The 19,146-nt window shown below is 37.1% G+C and overlaps 1 protein-coding gene across 8 annotated transcripts in view; it reads right to left on the bottom strand.

Annotated features, from left to right (window-relative positions):
* LOC107090889 (pleckstrin homology domain-containing family A member 7-like) overlaps window positions 1-19,146 on the bottom strand; it is a 186,696-nt gene that overhangs the window by 78,452 nt on the left and 89,098 nt on the right. For all 8 annotated transcript variants that reach the window (XM_015384502.1, XM_015384503.1, XM_015384501.1 and 5 more), the window contains one exon: window positions 1,102-1,219. In XM_015384502.1, the coding sequence (XP_015239988.1) occupies window positions 1,102-1,219 (118 nt within the window). The remainder of the gene's footprint in view (window positions 1-1,101; window positions 1,220-19,146) is intronic.

The following is a 19,146-nucleotide window of genomic DNA, read 5'->3' as shown; positions in this document are numbered from 1 at the left end:
AAGTGAAAAAGTTTTAGTTCCACCTGGTTTAACTTTATAAAAGTTCTTCTTTAAAGAACCTTTTGCTATCCTATTATTAACTGATTAATCGAAGAAAAAAAAATTATCGACAGATTAAATGATTTGGGAAATAGTCGTTAGATGCAGCTCTACTCCGGAGCGTTACTCAAACTGTAGTCCTCTTGGTATACAATATTTCTTTGCATTTTTTAACACTTGGTCTGGGACATTTCCTCCACAGGGGGATTTATTTTGTCTGTTCAACAAATGCAAGCATGAACATCACCCTTCCCCCTGTCACTGTGCACACACAGTACACACAATGATGACCTCATGGGACATTTTAGAGAAACAAATTAGCCCAACAGTGTTACTTTGGACACTTGGGAGAAGGATTGATATGATCTATGCACATTCCTTAATACTCAAATTAGGTAATGACATCATGCAGCGACTTGTAGGACAGCCAATAATGACATTCCTTGCAGATGAGTTGGTATTTACCTTTAGACTTCATGAGCTTGGAGGAAGAAAAAGAAAAGACAGCTGATAGCCTAGTAACCAACAGGAAGTAAGTTAGCTTCCCCAGCCGTGTTTAGTCTGGCCTGGTGTGTACAACAGCACTGATGCAGTGCACTGTTTTTAGATGGCATAAAAAAAATGATACAAGTCGCTTTGCATGAAACAATAAGACAAGCATCTGTTCTGTAAAAAGGTAAAAACAGCGAAGCACTACTGGACACCGGTAAATTAGGAGCCTGAAGGAAAAACAGAAAACCTTTTACAGCTGAATGTTTGGTTGACTGTTTGCTTGTTCACCTGGTTATAACTTAATACAGCAGAACGAAAGTAGACCCTTACATATTTGTTTTATCCCATATACAGCAACATAAAATTACAAAGAGAGATCTTTCTGAACTAAATATTTGAACCACAAAATTTGAAGGAAAAGGATCTTATGCACACTCATGTCAATTTGTGGTGAAGCTGATTATAGTCAATCAGTTTGTCACTGAGTAAATCTACGATGTTTGCGGTCATAGGGTGATGCCTGACCCGAGCGCATTGATCTTATAGACAAGCACAGTCATGTCCACCAACCTTTGAGGCAGACGTGGAGTCCACAGTGGAGGAGGTGATGGCGGTGGAGGCCTCACTCACAGTGGTGCTGGAGAGCTGCTCACCTGTGTATCTGGACATCATGCGAGGACCCTGCGACCTGCACACACAAAGGAACGCATGGGAAACTAAAGGAAATAGTAGACAGTAGATTACATTCAGATTACTGAATGGTTGGATCCTCCCACACCTTCATTAACTGGAATGTTGTCTGGCTGCTTTACAAAGTGATAACAAAACTTACGAGTTCTCTAAACTGCAAATCTGAAAGGCTGAATCCAGTCGGTGGAAGTAAAAGCATCTGCCTCTTTGAATATCTAGGTAGAACAGACTGCTAACCTTTCATTATGCAGCACTTAAAGGAACCTAAAGGCAGGATGTGCCATATTTTCATGGTAAACCTACAGAATCCTTGAATGGTAATGAATAGGATCTTTCAAATAGCCCTGATTTTTTTTTTGTACTGGCACATTTGTGTAAATAAATTACCTTAAACTGCTGGCAGGCAACAGGAAGCTGATAAATAGACTGGGAAATAAAACATAAGGATGCAGAAATGCGGTCGGCGTGCATTAAATGCTAAACCTCTCTTTTAAAATACAACCTTGACACTGTAAATAAATGAAAAAATGGCAAAAACAAAAAGGAAGCTAATGCAAAAATCAGATGGATTTTTTTATTTTCTGCTTTAGTTCTTCTCTGCTATGACATTTTTTTTTGCTTCTAAGTGGATTCTATTGTTGTTTAATTTAATCTCACAGATCAACAGTCTAATAAACATCAACAGCAGTTTCAATGATTTTATAGCTTCAGTGCAAAGCTTACTTCATAAAAACAATTTGCAACCATAGTAGCATCATCTTTCAGTTCACCAAAGCCATCAAACTCCTGACTGTCCAGCATCACTTTATGGATAGTTAACATGGTATGACTTTAGAATTGTTGAAATGATTTACATGCAAAAAAATGATCAATAACGAGACATTAATTCAATTCCTGCTACCAAATGAAATATCTTAATATTTTTAATCCATGAGGATTAAAAATCCATAAGGATTAAAAATATCAAGGAGGATTGGGTCATGAAAAAACTGAAACCCTGAAATGAAACATCTACATGCCTGTGGCTAGTGCAAAGGAAAGAATCATTTTAGAAATCGCAATACAGTACTGTTTGAAAGTAATCACAATTTTGACTTTTGGTTAACAAAAAAACATGGCAATATGTGATATATAGTAAAATATTTATTTGTTCTATAAAACAGTATTAAAAGACACATATGAATCAGAGCTTTGTCCCGAATGTCAAACGGGCAAAATAATTAATAATACATATTATTTAATGTCCTAAAATGTAGATTATCTTGATAGAAACCATATAGTCTAATCTAAAATATGATTTATAATACTGCTTTGATATCATCAAAAACTGCAATTTCCTTTTACTTGCAACCTTTGTAACCTTAGTTGACCATGGTTCACTTAGATTTTAAGTGACAATATTTGATGTAGAAAAAAAATCACATACTAGAGACACGAAACAACAAATAACGATTTAGGAATTTATAAAGCTTTTAAATAACATCTGGAAAAATCTGCAAACGCAATTTTTTTCAGTGCATAAAACCCACACAAGCAAGAAGCAAAGAGATTTAAAGATGTGAACAGCAGCCACTGCAAAAAGGCAGCTTTATTAGCCGAAGATTAACATGTGCAGCAATAAAACAGTGGGTGATGTTAGACCAGGCTGTACAGAAGGACGCCACATCATGTTCTGGGCAATAAAAAAGACTGCTTATAGCCATGTCTCAATGTTTTTTCTTGGTGATGCAAACACCCAAACATATTGCACAATACAGAAAAAAAAAACTAGAATCTAATCTAAACTTTCTTCATTCTCTGTATTTAGGATTTAATTTTCATGTGAATAATTTTTCTTGCTAACAAAATACCCCTTCTACTGATGTTACACTGCCTGGCCAAATAAAAGCTGCCACATGGAATTAAATAAGCCAACAGGTACAAGCCTTCCAGTGGATAATTACTACCATGTCAAAAGAAACATCCAGTGGTTTTGGAAAAGATGTCGGTGTTTCAGAAGGGTCAAATCATTGGCATGAATGAAGCAGAGAAAACATCTAAGGAGAATGCAGAAACAACCAAGTTAAAAATCTTTGGGATGTGCTGCAGAAGGCACACTCTACCATCATTAATGCCAGATCTTGGTAAAATATTACGCAACACATAATGCCATAATCAAATCTAGAGGTGGTCCAATGAAATTTAAGTGTGACACATATTTTGGTGGCAACCTATTTTTGGTCGGGCAGTGTATTATTGAATCTTTTATACCATAATTATTTAATCTAATCAAGTATTTGGTATTTTACAAGTGTTTTGATCGTCTCCTACAGACGGTCCTAAAATGGGGGTATATTTGTGAGATCAGTTTACTGAAGGAGAACTTAAGCAAAACACACATTCCTGCAGAGTCGTAGGGATCTACTGAGGGGGGGGGACAACTTTCTGCGGTAAAACAGATGAGACTTTGTTGTCTTAACTGTCATCATGGCCATGGTTGGCTGAATGTGTCTTCCAGTCTGTCTGATTAGTTTGAAAAGCGAAAAAACAAATGTCCCCTTACGCATAACTCCATCCCAGATTTTTATATAATTAGGCAGTGAAATATATCTTTCTAACAAGCACTCCTCTGCTTTCCTCTGATGCATCCGCATTTACTTATCTAGTCCCATTTGGGGAAATTAGAGAACTTTGACAGTGGTGACAGATTGCTTTATCTGGAAAAATATCCTCCAATGTCGTCTGATGAATAAAATGTACCGTTGTAATGTGAGCACATGTTGTTCTCAGTGTCAGGAATTTTAGAGTTTTTATCCTGCAGTTCTGTTTATTATTATCTTCTCCTTCAGTCTGCTATTAGGAGGTTTCCATGCAAACCTCCTAATAGCAAGACATTTGCATGTTTGCGCCTAATAGCAGGAGTTCCACCCCAATTTAAACCCCATAAGCCTGTATGTGCCACGTTTAAAGGGGGCTGGATGATAATCCTTTAGCTGATTCGTTCTGAAACTGAAACACACTTCTCCTATGTCCAGATAGTCATCCAAGACTCCTCTACAAGAGTCTCTACTTTATTCATATATCCACAAAAAGCATTCAGATAGCCAAAATACAGTATACGACCAAGTTTGTGTGTCTGTGAGCCTGGTTTCAACAATACACATGGCAGCGCCAAATGATGCATTGCTGATGAAAGCCAACAAGGCACTCAATCGGCCGTAGTCAAACTCATTAGCAAAGCTCTGATTATTTGCAACTGACGACTCGACAAAATCCTCAAAAAACATCAGCAAAAACAGACTACAGCACATAACAGCTATCCGGAAGATATTTTCATCCAAATAAAATTCAGTTTCCGAAATAAATATTTCCATCTGATGGCTTATTATTCAGCTAAAAGCTTCTTAGTCTAACCGGCATAAGGTGCAACGGCATGCCCATATATGGAAACTGTGCCTGTATGTAATTCACGTGGATCTCTGCTACTCTCGCCTTTGATTTGCTGCTGCTTCTGTCTATCTCAGATTGGTCCATATCATTGGATTCAGTAGAATGTGACCTTTCTAAAAACCTGAAGCTTCCTGTTTGAGGCTCTTCTACATCCCTTTGTATATATTATTGTGTAATTGTAGTTTTGGGTAATTAGAGTATTGTGTAATTAAATAAAGGGTGCTTAAAAAAAAAAAAAAAAAGAAACTTGTTTTGGTTTTGGGGAAAAAAATGTAGTTTTATGAGCAAATATATAAAAGCATTCCTGCCTGGATTTGTTTCAATCTAAACATCTAAAACTTCTCATTTGGTTGTTGAATGAACACCAAACCTGCTACACATGTAACAAAGATGTTGGAGTTACATTTTCTTATGTTTATTTTTTTTGCTATAGAAAAGTAAAACGATTTCTATTTAAGCATCAGTTTTCCATTTATTTCTTGCCATTTAAATCTAGGTCAGGACCAGATTAAATTTCTTTTAAATTTTAATATCCAGATCATTCTCCAGGACCTTTACTGTATGTCAGTTGATAGTAAAAACATTAGCAGTTCAGACACTGTTGAGAAATACTTTATAAAGTACATGCAATGAGTCTGTTATTTTTGGAAAATAGACCAAATAGAATTTGTTTTTAAAATTGTATAAATGTCAGGGTTAAGTAGATGTTTTGTACGGTTAAAGCTCGTCCTCTTGACAAAAATGAGCCTGGTTTAAAGAACATTCCAACCTGAGCCACTTCTCTTTGGTTCGGTCCTTCATATGGAAATCAAACGGTTCTTCTAATCACCACCTGAGTCTGAATGCACCACAGGGGCTTTGTTAATCTTGACTGCTAAACTCCAAGAAATTGCCTTATTAAAGCACACAGATACATTTACAGTCACAATGAATTCTCCGTTGGTCACACAGCGGTAACAGGGCTGCAGCTTTGATTAAAGTAGTTTGCACAACATGATTCTGATTGCAGTGTCTGAAGGGGTGAAATTGAATTTATTTAATTTACCTTCTTTTTTTCTCTTTTCTAACTAATCTGACCTTTGGGCAACAGCTATTGAAGGGGGGTAAATTGCTTAACAGTATTTGAGGCACGTGGTATTTCATTTAAACAAGAAATGCATCTGAATTAGAATTTCTCAGGGAGGATGCCTCCACTGCAGTCAGGATCAATACCAATTGATACCAAAAACATATTCAGCCCCCTTCTACTACTGAGAAGGATCCTCAAATAATCTACCAGGACCTGATTCATGTCAAACGTTTTTTTTTTTTTTTGTGCTTTCCAACCCTTTTTTTGGCAGAGCAACACTAGAAATAGTTCAACAATAAATCTGAAAAATGGATCTGTTCTACAGATATTGCCCCTCGAAATGATAACTGAAAGAAAATAATGACCAAAGTGTAGAAAAATTAATTCAAGTGACACCAAACACTGGAAATTAAATTATAAATCCCACAGCAAACAGTTCATGCATAGCAATGCTATAAATGAATAATGGTAGCTGAGACACAAACAGCTCTAACTCTCCAGAGAAAACTTGAAATAAAATAAAAAGATGGTATTTTTCATTCGAACTTGGCGGAAAAGCACTAAACTCATCGGTCTTTGTGTCTCTGATGTTGAAAAATAACAATAAACAAAATCAAAAAAGGAGATAGTACTAAAAGATCTGAAAAGTAATGGCTTTAATCTAAGGCAAATGGCACATACTTCAATATTTCACACTGTAACATTGACCTTGATAAGCAGGACGGAGGACTCATTCAAAAAAAAAGTGTGTGGCTTCGGCGAGAGGGAACATCAAGGGCACAAATGACCTAATTATACAGGAAGAGACATTTTAATAAAGTTTTGACATTTTAAAACTTTAAGTAGTATTGTCACACCGGACACACCTACTGTGACGGGCAAACAGCAGAAAGAGAAAAAGGCATAATTTCTAAGAAGTCATCAGTTCCGCCCACCCACGCAGATATAGCTGACATTTGATTTTTTTTTTTACCTTTAGCTTTCAATCTGCAGTTCAAAAAATTGCAGCAAGAAGTCATCAACAAAATAATCGGATTGTTCCAGCAGCAACTCATTTCAAAATGAATTAAGTCAATTTTAGTGGTAAAAAAAGGAAAAGAAGCAGAGCCACCCGACTAACTTCCATCAATCAGAGATGTCATTAAGAGTGAAATATCAAGGTTTGTTTTTTTTTAAAGTCCAAATATTACACTATGGATCCATTTTTAGGAAGAGAAACAGCTGTTTAGAAAGAAGCAACACTTTTTTTAAATAAACTTTAACAAAGATGAATCTTTAGGCCTCTTTCATAGGCCTACATATATAGTCTGTCATGTTAACAAGCAGATCCATGGCCGCGGGAAGTGAAGGTATCGGGGATCCCCTTAGTGGCGAGAGGGAGATTAAAAAAAATTTATTAAAAATAATTTGCTCATTTTTTTTTTATTTCTTATGGATATTTTGGAAAATTATTTAGATTAAGATCAGATTTTTTTTTTTATAATTTTTCTATTATGTGTAGTTAGATTTTTATTCAATTACTCTGAGGCCTAATCAACACAAGTTTCACAAAAAAAAAAATTTTTAGAACTGTTAATTTACATTCATTTTTACTACTTTTCAAGGCTGCACTTTTAAAAAAAGATGAAATTGCCCAGAGAGCTGTTCCAAACCAAATTTCTTTCTGTTTGGAAATATGAACGGCATCGTAAAAAAATCGGGTTTCACAAAAAAAATCGGAATTGAGCATCAAGACCTGCAGTGTGAACGTAGCCTAAGAGCAAGGTGCCGCCGTGCACTTTAATATCTATTTGTGTAGTTTGACGTAACCACAGTATGAGAATGTTATTTTGACTATTGATGTTTAAATATTACAATAAAATAATAATTATTTCCTTGTGGTTTGCATAAAAGTATTTTGGAGCTAATAGAGTCACGTGCAACAAACATAGTGACTGGTAATGTAAGAAGTTAGTTTTAGAGAATGGAGCAAAGACAGGAGCTGCTCAAGTATTTGTCTCATTTTTAACCTTCTCACAAACGTACATTTATGTCTGACTAAAACTATGTTTTCCTAACTCTTCAGATGTTACCTAGCAACTGGAAGTTGCTAGTAAGACTCCTGGAAGTTGCTGCTTCAGGGTGTTTTTCAGCTGGAACATTTGTAGCACATAAGATCTCCTTGAGTCCAACGTTTTATGGGAAATTATGTTAATTTATGGGCAAGATCTAACATACTAACAATAGGAAACATGCTCAGAATGAGCTGCAAATATGTCGAACCACACAATGCCATTTGTTCCTTGTTCCTGATTCTTGCATTTAGGGCTGCAGCTTCATACAGATTTATTTAGCTGCCATGAAAACAGTGTATTTCAGGTTTTTTTTTTTGTTTCTTTGTCACCAGTGAATTGTAAACCAGACAGCACAATGTATCAGTGTCATAACATTGCTAGAAAAATATTCTACTTTGCTAAAATATTTACTGGTACTGAGATTGCATTGCTTCATGACTGAACAAGCATAAGAACAGATATTGTTTTGTGGAATAAAAAAGGCAAATTATTTGTACGCTTTACAGTTTTGGTTGGAACAAAATGTCCTTTTAGTTGTGGAAGTAAAGTTTTTATATATGAACTTTGATCGTGCTATATTTCTAACATATTTTTTATTTATTTGCACAGGATCAGCATTTCTCATCAAAGTAAAGCGATGAAGAGCTTTATTGTTACTGCCTGCTTGTTAAATGGTGTATTAGCTGGTTCACCACATGTAACTAAGTCTAAGTATGTTTTAGTATTTAAAAAATATATTTTTTTTTTATATATTTAGAAAAACTAAATCAATACTGGCAGAAACGATATGGATATTAAGGACGAGTAAGCACATATATAACACCAATTTATTATTTTTTTTTTTTTTAGATAAAATTATTATTATTATTTTTGTTTGTTTGTTTCCTCAGTGTCCTGTCTGGCAATGTGGCAATAAGAATAATTGTCTTGATGCCAAAAACGAGCCCAATAGATTTTGCTTTCACAACTGGAGCAGTACGGCTATTGCCAAAGTGTTCCGCTTGATTTATGCATGTAAATAGCTTCATTATAATTATGCAGGAAATTTTACAGATTATATGGACACTGCAATGTAAGTAGAACAGGTAATGAAATACAGGAAAAAGGAGAAAAGATGAGAGAAAGAGGAGATAAAAGGGAGACAACGATAAAACATCTTCAGCCTGCTTCATCACCTGCAAAGAGATGAAAAAAGAACAACACAACCAACGGACATAGAATAAGAGATACAATAAAGTGGCACCTTGATGCTATCGCTGAAGTATAATTGGCATTTTTTAATCTGACAGGTATACGGTGGTAGCTGAAGATCAGAGTATGGGCTTTCTGTATGGAAGTGAATCTCTAAGTACCTAAACCAAGCACCTGTAGTGGTTTGTGAGAGTGCACTTGTGCATGTGAATGCTCAATAGTGGTTGTGAAGAGCAAAAGACCCACCCTCCAGAGCACCGAGGCAAGCACCAGGGGACCCAAAACCCCAGACGCCCAAAGAGACCCGTAGAGTGAAGGCGTCCAAGAGGGGCTAACACAGGAAATCCCCACCCCACCCCACCAAAGGAAGAGGAGAGACTGCCCCGAGGAAATCCCCCAGCCGCCGCAATGCCAAAGCCCCCAGGAGCCACGGGGAGAAGCCTGTGGGCTTCGCCGGCAGCCAGCCTACCTGAAGTGGAACTGGCCATGGGCCCCCGGGACCAGAGATGCCCTGCCCATCGACAAAAGCCCCGACCGAGCCCCGGGGGCCAGGCTCCGTGTGGTAGCCGCCAGGAAGGAGCCAGTACCCGTCCGGGCATCCACCCCCCAAACACTGAGCACCACCAATGCACAGGCAGGCCAAAGCACCAGCCAGCAGACAGGGGCAGGACAGGGGAAATGGGCTCCTCACTTAGCAGAGACTTAAGATGTTCTTGGGAGAACCAAACCTATTTCTCAGGAAATACATTATTAACCTCAACCCATTATAGTTTAGTTTGCTTCCTTTTTTTTTTTTTTTTTTTTTAGGTAGGAATAAACTTAATTAAGGTCTATTTTACAAAGTAAAATCGAAGGCAACCCAGATGTTTATCTAGCTGCTCATGTGCAAATGAGCTGATGGTACGGATCGTGGTTCCAGTACGATTCAGGTAGTAACAAATCGTTCCAGAGTCCGGTCCAGGTGTGTAAAAAGGATGAAGAATGTAATTCATGCTGTTCTGTTTGTGAATATAAACATTCGATAATCTAATGATCAATCTGCATGACAAAGCAGCATTAATGCCTCTGCAAATTTGGCAACATAAAAGAAGAAGAAAGCAAATTTGGGAAAGTGCTGTGATTTGATGCAGCTCATTGAATCAAGATCAACCAGAACAACCTGTTCAAAAGTGCTAATAACAGCGTAAAATGTCTCCCACCAGATTGTTGCATTTCACTAAAAACAGAGCGCTATATCCCAGTTAGCATCCACTTTACTAAAATGAAATAAATAATCGGCCAGCTCGGCAGAGCAACTACCCCTGCATTTTAATGATAGTTTTACATCTCTGTTCATTGGAAATTATTTGTTTTTTCCCCATATTTTATTAATCTTTTTTCAGCAACCTACTAGTTTTCTGTTTTATCTAATACATTTCGCTTATTGTATATAATTACTGCATTTTTATTCAGTTAGTATTTAAAACAGCTGGCGCAAAAAGATCAAATATAATTTACAAATTTTTTTAAATGCATATAGCTAAATATTTAGCTCCCATGTTAGGGAAAGATTGTATTGATATAAAAGAAAATTACAGAAAACTGCTATCATGTATATTTCTGTGTTCCTGTTAATATATTGTGTACAGTTGCACTAAAAATCATTATGTTTTATTTTTCTAAGGTATAACTTTGTGCACAATGATGTTTTGCAAGCTTTGATTTATAAGAAAAGTTGGTTAAAGAAACTTTAAGGTAAACCTAGAAATCACTACAATGTCCATTGTTTTCAGACAGAATCACACATGCTGAAGGCACTTTATCAAAGCCTTTAACACATTAAATTCTATTTAAAAAATAAACCGTGCACAAAAACTTGATAGAACTGGCTTTGAGTGGATGTACAATAAAGAAGCTCCTTGAATGAATGCAAAGCCCTTGCTACAGCAGATTGTTTTTACCGGCGTTGATGAGTCATTTCACTCCATCTCTAATCCACACAGCGTGCTTTATTTTAGATCTGTCCTACGGCGGAAAGTTACCACTCAAATTATGCTCAATAACCCCCAAAGCACATTTTTCCCAGATGAGTGTAACCTGAGAGTTACCACTGGCACAAACACAAATGCAAAGAATCACATATTCTTAGTGTGTAGGCCAGGCAGAAAAAAGCAGCAATAACCAGGAAATGGACAGATTTTTACATTTGATCATTTCTAATTGTATTATTTTAATTCTAAATAAGTCTGTCTCATGCTGTGGTCTACAGTATATCGCTCATCTGCCTTAAACTGCAAATAAACACAAGTGACAAACTATTCCTAAACCATCCTTTGCACCATGTTTTTTCTCCCGCATTGCACTTTATAGAATGGAAATGTTCATTTACTGTCTGAAAAGCTGTACTAAATGAAAATTCGGTTTGTATACACTCTGTGTTTACAAAATTAAAAATAAACGTCTAACTTAAACTTTAAGCACAAGGTTCAATCAGGTTCACCTCTTCTGTGAAGGTTTTCCACAATGGGCTAATGTCAGGTCTAATCCTAGCCCGTCTGCAGCAGCCCTCTCTCTGCATAGCCGTGTGTGAAGTACCGCTGGCTCGGATGGCGATTTTTTTTTTTGTCTTATTTGGCAAAATGTTCATTTCATTTGTGTTTATCAGACTGTGTTCATTATTATTCCCCAATAATTGAAAAAATAACAATCTATTAACTAGAGACTATTAATAACAGGAGGTTAAATACAGCCCCAGACTAGCCGAGCATGTGGTGACGTCACGAGTACGCTTCTGTTCCAATTGACCAATATTAATGCTTCCTGCTCCCGTTCTCCCCAAGTCCACACTTTCCTGTGTTCTTCTCAAGAAGATACTTGGGAGGACAGGAGTCCATACTCGCATTCTTGTGAATAGAGAAACAGCCCTAGTCTAGGTTCAGTAATGATGCAGTGGACAAGGAAGCAGAGAGAAGAGCATCAGCAATAAGTACACTTTAAGAAAAAAGGTTGCATTTAAGAGATAGACAGGATGAGTAGAACAGCTAAATGAAAAGATAAAAAAGACTTGGAGAAAAGAAGTAATTGAGAAATGTGTCACATTCCAGGTGAAAGGTGTAGAGTAATCTCAGTAATGAGCCACAAAAGAGAATGAAACACCTGATGCCAAAACAGAGTGAAGGTAACGAGACTGCAATTCCAGCCCAGCAGGAAAAATAGAAAAAGATCAAAACAGGACTGACTTTCAGACTCGCTGCACTGATTTACGTTGGTGCACTGTTACTAATTTAGGTGCATCCACCTTTTTGCATCTCTATAGTCCACACATTGATATATCTGCTTGAAGCAAAACCAAGAAATGAAGCAGGTTACAGTGCCTACACCACGCTTAAGACAACTACTCTTTCTGTATTTAGGAAAATGGCCAGTCAGAGTATTGTAGAGGGATTAAAAAAAAAAATAAAGAAAGAGAAAAGTCTGCTTGAGGATTGACACTTTATTACATGTTGATGCACCCCTTAATTAGATGCACTGGTGCAAATGCCTTATTAATTAATCTTCCCACAGTTAGACTCTGAATTTGGCTCCAATGCACTCCTACCCCATTTAAACATGACAGATGGTGCACCTGTATTCATTTAAGCCAAAATTACACAACAGAGACAGCACGGCTACTATTCTCTTTTTTTTAGGTTACTCCTTTATCTAATTTTATCTCTAACTAGTAGATGGTGTTTTTAAAATTAAAGGAACAGCCTTTAATAAGTGAAAGGAAATAATCAGGTGATGAAAAACCGTAGAGATGTTTGAAAAGAGATCCAAAAAACTCAAGGGATCCCCACAGCTTCAAAAACACGCCTGGTGAGTGCTTGGGATCAGTTATGGGGAGTCCCTTTTTAGGGAATAAACTTCTTAGCCAGGAATATTAAAGAACTGTGAACAAAGATTTAAAATATGAGTCCAAATGAGTAGGGATAACATCTAAAAGATAAGAGAAAGGGTAAATGAGAAACAAAGACCCATTTTCTTTTGAGTTAAGGTACAATCATATCTAACACGAATTTTGAAGCTGGAGGGAAGGATTTATATGTTATCCCTGGAGCTCTGCAAGACGGTGCGAGGTGAAGGTTGTGGAACTAGAAGGGTGAATGTTTTGGGGGTTTTGGCGAATTCAGCAGAGCTACATCACCCTCATAGTCTGCCACACCAGCAAACTTAAATCCAATGGTTTTTAAAACGGAATTTTTGTTAACATTTATGTCACAAAAACTATTCAGGGACTAGATGTGGATGTGAGCTAAGGTGGAGTGTAGATATGAAAGAAAATGATGTTACAAAGTTGAAATACTGAATGCTCTTAAGAGGTTTGTTGGTGGTGTCTCCCCTCCACTCTCGAGCTCTGCCAGCATGGCGGGCCTCTCCAATCTATCACTGTCTTCCTCCGGTCTCCTCCTGAGTTTGCCCCAGCCAGCCATCGCCTATCCCTCGCACTGGTTTCCCAGCAGACTTCTCTATTTTACTGCTGTCCTACTTCAATCCTCTGCAGTTAGCTTCTAGAGGGTAACCCCGGCACACTGCAGCCTACCTTCTGCTCTGGCGCTGATCTACTGCTGTCCTCCTCAGTTCTATCACTGTTGTTCCTTAGCTTCAGATGGGAGCATGACCGGCCACATTGTCCCAAATCTGGTGATCTGTCAGCCATGTTTCTTGCTCTGATTACACTCCAATACCAACACATCCTCATTCCAGACTTGTCACATATTGACGCTTGGTCAAGTCCCAGTAGTACTGATGCGCAGGGTTCATTACAGGATAAAGCAGGAACTTTCAAAAAATTTCCATGAGCTGTAAAGTAAAAACTTACTACTTACTACATCCCTTACCCTAACCCGGGGGTCTGCGACCCGCGGCTCCTTAGTGTCTCCCTTGCGGCTCCCTGGAGCTTTTACAAAAAAAATTTCATAATCGTTTTTTTTTGGTTTGTTTTTTAATATGGTGTGCAAAAAATGTATTATGATTTACAATGCTGTAAACATTTGTATAATAAATATATTTAAATTATAATTTGCGTCATAGCCATCGAGATCAGAGGTCATAACTTGCAACCAGCGTGGCACAGTGCAAGACAGTGCCAGGTGTGTCTCGGACCATCGATTCCAAAGGGAAAAAAAGGAAGATGGCTAACGAGAGAAGAGGATTCAAAGAATGGATCGAATCATTTGCTTTCATTATCAATGCGGAAGGATTGCCTGCATTTTTGCTTTGTAATGAGGTTGTCAAAAAAGAAAAAGAAAAATTTGGAAAGGCATTTCCAGGGAAGGCTGAATATGCAGCCGACCACCAAGTTGGGAGCGAGAGAAAAATTGCGATTGCAGAACTTCTGGATAAATTAGAGGAGCGCAACGATAGAAGGATATTGGATTGCATCTCGACTACTGCTGCTAGTTTTGTTGCAAGGATGGAAAACCATCCACAGATCAAACAGGTAGCGCTCTGATGCAGGTATGTGGACTTTCCTCCATCCTAAAAATATAAATCACACCAGGGAATGAAGGTTGACGGAGGATGTGGGATGTCAGTTCCTGCTTGGTTCCTCATGACTCATCAACTCCTCCCAACAGAAACACGTCCACCATAGAAAGATTCCTTTATCGTGTTTTTATCATTTCATCATGCAGCAAAACCTGCACGGTTAAGGGCGGTGAAGTGGCGCACGGTGAAGGCGTTCACTGCTCCTCCCTCACCTCATGCTACTATGTGACATTTGCCCCGGGACAAATATTTAATCATGAATGCTTCTTATATATTTAAGCCTACATTTTCTATAGTGGAATAATACACTAAGAGTCTGTGTTGCCATACGAGGCATATATAAGACTTTTACATTTTTGCGGCTCCAGACATTTTTATTTTTTGGGTTTTTTTTTTTTGGTCCAACATGGCTTTTTGAGCAGTTTGGGTTTCCGGCCCCTGACCTAACCCCTAAACCTAAAGAAACAGTAACACGTTACCATACACTTCTTAAGCTACCAAATTGACTCTGTAGGCTAAACTGCACTTTTTTTTTTGTTGTGGGTCACGTGATGCACTGACCGCAACCTGCCATTCACCCTGCACGTCACATACTGACGCACAGGGTCTTTGACCAAGCGTCAATATGTGTCGAGTTGGGATTAAGAATGTGTTCCCAATAGATAAGAAATTTTAAATTTTTATTTGATTTAGTGTTAAAATTTCTGACTTAAGTTTTCCAACTTACTCTCTGTAAAAGACAAGAGAGCATAAATTTTCCTAAAATGAGTTTTAGAGGCTGTGGTCTGCTAATATGAATAAGTTCATTCAATCACACAGACTTCTATACCTGCAGTGCATGAGAGTATTTATATAGAACAGCTGGTAAAGTAACTCAGCCACATAAAATATCAATAACACCCCATGAAACAACAACTTAAACTATATAAGTTAGCAAACATAATAAGTTCATCTTAATGCTGCAGCCAATGTGCAATAATCTAGAGAAGAGCTCCAACATTAAAGAAATCAATGTCAACTTTCTTTTTTTTTCTAGCTTGGTAGCCAGCATTCTACCCGCGATTAACCTAAATTAAATGTCTGTTCTAAACCTGTTGGTTTTCCTGCTCTTTTGTATAAACTGACCATTCAGGGAAAGCACATAAATTACTTAATCTAACAAGTCTGTTAACAAAAATAAGCTTTCTGAATGCCTCCACCTAAAACCAGTAGAGAACAAAAACATTTATGTTTAAATTGTATTATTTTGATAATAATAACTTGGTACTTAAATAACAAAATACAGGATTGCATTTTTTTTTTTAACATAGACTGTTATTAGTTGGAAAAGACATTCCTTTCTATGAATAGTTGTTTTGTTTCCAAGTTGTGACCAAATGCGTCATTATTGTGGCCAAAATGTGGAATTCAGTGGTTATTTTAAAGGTGCATTCATTTTAACAGTCTTTCCCAATTATGTGTACATGAACATTAAATGTCTCTGCTGTGCCTGCCTGCCAACTATTTTCTTGCATTAATTTGGATTTCTAATGCGTTTTCTGCCCCTCTGAGTTTTGAACCCCAGTCAACACTTTAAGTTTCACTTTATGCAGATGATCAATTACTTTCTATTTTAAACCCCCATATTTCTTTACCCCGTCTGCTGATGTTTACTCTTCATGATATTTAACAAAAAAATGGAAACCTTTTGTATTAAATGAACCTTTCTAAAAAAAATAAAAATAAAAAACTTTTAAAGACTATTTTACATTAAAAATTATTTTTTAAAAGTTAGTTCAAACGTATCTTCTATTTTATGCCATTGAAAAGCTTTTTCAGCCATATCGAAGCTCACCTATTATGCAAAACTGATATGAAAATCCCCAAAACTGGACATTACTACTGGAGAAAAGGACAAAGAAGATGACAGATAGAAGTAGGAGAACGATGAGTTATCACATAAAGAATCTTAATCAAACTGGATCTTAATTGTATTTCTTATCTTTTAGTAATGACGCCATTGCAGATTGTGTTTTTTTCAACACTTGCACAATTTTGATCAAGATTTGTGCACATCTTCCATAATGGATAGGCAGTAGTGACAATGCTGCAATCAAAATGTTAAAGGTGAACATCTATACACTATTGCATAGATGATGAGTAGCTTATTTCAACAGACCAAAGACAATGTAGACAAGGTTAATGGCATTCCATTCAGGGCCCAAGAAGAAGGAACTTTAACATAGTTTAATTAAGTTGTATTTTGACCTGGCCATATCTTTTTTGTGTTTAACACCCATTACTGTTAATACTGGTCCAGACCACTTTTTAGAGAAAAAATACCACAGTTAGAGCACATACCATTAGCTGTCAGCTCCAATAGGAGTGTCTATTAGTATAACTCTCCAACCCAGTGTTAAAAGACACAAACCTTTAGTTTTCTTTTATGTAATATAATATCCCATTTAAACATTTCAATTTCCTATCCTTCTATCTTTTTTATGTCTTTTATCCTGTGTGTTCAACAGCGTATGCTCTTTTATTCGACCTTTAGAGACAAGGGAGCCCATTCTGAATCAATATCTGCCAGTAATGATTGGGGGCCAATAGACAGGGCACCTGAACAAATAGCCTAAGGCAAGGGAAGAAAATTAAACTTCCCAAGGGCCAGTATCTTGCACATTTTATAAGTCACTCTGCTCAAACACTCCTGTATCAAGTAGTTTGGGTATTCTGTGAAAAAATGTTGAAGAACGTTGTCAAAAACTATTTTTTAAGTATTTTTTACCATTTTAATGCAGAAGATAACTGCCCTGAAAGTTGGTGATGTTCGTGCCTAAACCTGGTCTGCTGTAACTGTGTATTAAAGTGTAGAAGGGGACTCGGGCTGCTGTGGTTTGTCCTGTAACAGGCAAACCCCGTCCGTCCGTATAACCTCATTTGTTGCCAGCCTTTCGCCAACTGAATGGCAGCCTTGCTTCTGTCAGTCTCCCCAGGGCAGACATAGTATACCACCATCACCATATAAATAGACGGGTGAACGACCAAATGTAATGCAAAGTGCTTTGGAGTGCCTGTGTTTGTAGATGTGAAATATGCATCAGACATTGACAAAAAAATTTTTAAAAGTTTCTAAACAAGCCTCCAGAACTGACAAAAGATCAGGGATAGGTGTCAAAACGTATTCACAAAAACTGAAAAAATGTCAATTCGACTTGTGCACAGGCATTTTGTTCATTTATCACAAAATGCATTGAAGTTAACATATGTTATTCAGGGGTCAGCAGTACAACATTTTCAGTAACAATGTCAGTATATGCATAAGTGTAATAAAAACCTACTGCACAGTCTACCTGCAGACCGTTACCACACTAGTCATCAGTGCATCTCCTTTCCTCTGGTAAATAGTGAGGGAGTTTGCTGCAAATGTGGTTAATAAACAGAGTGACAACCGATCAACCAGAAAAGAAGCTTGCAGTTAGATCAGAAACTAGTCAAAACCCATTTCAACCATCCCTGTATGCTATAATTGATCACAGAGACAATACGATGCAAGGTTTATAGGATCATTGTCAAAACGGCAAAAAAAAATAATAAAAATACTAGATAACTCTTAACACTGCATAGGAATATACAGACCAATCTTATGTTTACATTATAAATACATGTATGTTAGATGCTTGCTAACACTAAAAGTATATCCCTCTTACAATTATTTAAACTTAATATTTAGTTCCTACTCTGTGATAGGATGCCCCCTAGACTCAGTACACAAGGTGGGGGGAAAAAAGGATCCTAACTAAATGAACATCTCTGTTGGATAATGTCTCCCACCCCATGAATGAAGCTGGTGCTGAAAAGCTCCTTCAGTGACAGAAAGCTGCACCCTAAATGCACCAGGGAGTGTTATCACAGATCCTTCTTCCTAGCAGCTGTAAGATTTTATAACCATCAATGTTCCCAACAACCTCAATAAGTTGTTAGATTTATGTGGACTTTTGGACAGTTTGTATCTTAGTAAGTTAAATAACATGCTGCTGTCATTTAATTTTTATTTTATTTTTTTTGCACATCTCTGGTGCAAAATCATCTCTCTAGTTGCTGCCATTTTTCACATATCCATTACTGTTAAAATGTCCACAGCTGTTATTGATTTGTCATTACCCAGACACAGAGTATTATATTGTAAAACACTATACAATGCTCTTTTTGTTTTATTTTCCTATCTGTTATTTTTATACACTTTTCTAAGGTACACATTGTGTGAACACTTCTACTATAACATTTGCTGCTATAAACACCACAATTTTCCTATTGTGTGACATTAAAGGAATTTTACAATATAATCACTGCTTTGTGTTTTCTAGTCTCCTACTTTGCTGAAACGGAAAGCCTTAAAATTAATATATATAGATATTTCTCTCAATTTAGCTAACAGTCATGCTGTCTTTGAGAGTAGAGTTGAAAGCGGAAGCCAAAGCCCAAACATGACCAGGTATAAAAATGCAAAAATCCATGTAGAATGAGCCCACACTGGGACTTGAAAAAAGGACCTTCTTGCTGCCAGACGATTGTGCACATCACAAGTCAATCTAGCAATATTACACCAGAGCCCTGTAACCACCCCAGGTGTTTGGGTTTTTACTTTGGTTTTTATGGTCTTTGATCTTTATTCAGTATTACTGAATATTTTTT

The sequence above is a fragment of the Cyprinodon variegatus genome, unplaced genomic scaffold (genome assembly GCF_000732505.1).
Source record: "Cyprinodon variegatus isolate N-32 unplaced genomic scaffold, C_variegatus-1.0 Scaffold314, whole genome shotgun sequence".
NCBI lineage: Eukaryota > Metazoa > Chordata > Actinopteri > Cyprinodontiformes > Cyprinodontidae > Cyprinodon > Cyprinodon variegatus.
Note: the sequence above shows the minus strand (reverse complement) of the source record. Positions and strands in the feature narration are given on the sequence as shown.